The 648-nt window shown below is 58.6% G+C and overlaps 1 protein-coding gene across 1 annotated transcript; it reads left to right on the top strand.

The window, feature by feature from the left end:
• Window positions 1–75: 75 nt before the first annotated feature.
• SDRG_15384 (serine/threonine protein kinase) lies at window positions 76–631 on the top strand (the record flags this gene model as incomplete). Its single annotated transcript, XM_008621555.1, has 2 exons — window positions 76–238; window positions 283–631. Coding segments are annotated over 2 exons (512 nt in total), but the record flags the coding sequence as incomplete, so codon positions are not given.
• Between the last annotated feature and the right edge of the window lie 17 nt (window positions 632–648).

Here is a 648-nt window from a genome sequence, read left to right as displayed (position 1 = left end):
TCTTCGATCGGACGCTCCATTCGGTGGTCGAGGTCTGCACCGTGACTACTTCCAAGTGCTGACAAAGAATTTGGTAGATCTCGGCCGCCGAGTATACCGAGACCAAGACGGCGCTTGGCGTCGGTGCCTTTGGTGTCGTCGTCCTTGGCAAGTACGAAGGGCAAAAGGTTGCCGTCAAGAAGCTCCGACACGTCAACCATCTCAAGTCGTTCGAGGCCGAAGTCAACGCCCTCCTTGCGTAATACCCAGTATGATATCATGCATGGGCAACCGCTGACGTAGGTGTCCGTCGCCGTACCTCGTGCGCCTGGTGGCTATTGCAGACCGCAACTCCAAGACGCCAGCGCTGCTCTTCGAGTACATGGACGGCGGCAGCCTTCGGACGCACCTCGACCAGAAGAGTCGCAACGAGCTCACAGCAGCGCACGTGACGAACCTTCAAGTGGCGTGGGTCGTCGCCAGCGCCTTGCTTCATCTCCATGCCAATAATTTGATCCACCGCGATGTCAAGAGCGTCAACGTCCTCTGGAACTCGAGCAACGAGATCAAGCTTGCCGACCTCGGCTTGGCACGACCCGAGGCAACGAGTATGACAGTAGCGCCTGGTACACGGCTCTGGATGGCGCCCGAGATCCTGCAGGCGGATGG

Source organism: Saprolegnia diclina, assembly GCF_000281045.1.
Source record: "Saprolegnia diclina VS20 unplaced genomic scaffold supercont1.90, whole genome shotgun sequence".
Taxonomy (NCBI): Eukaryota; Oomycota; class Saprolegniomycetes; order Saprolegniales; family Saprolegniaceae; genus Saprolegnia; species Saprolegnia diclina.
Note: the sequence above shows the minus strand (reverse complement) of the source record. Positions and strands in the feature narration are given on the sequence as shown.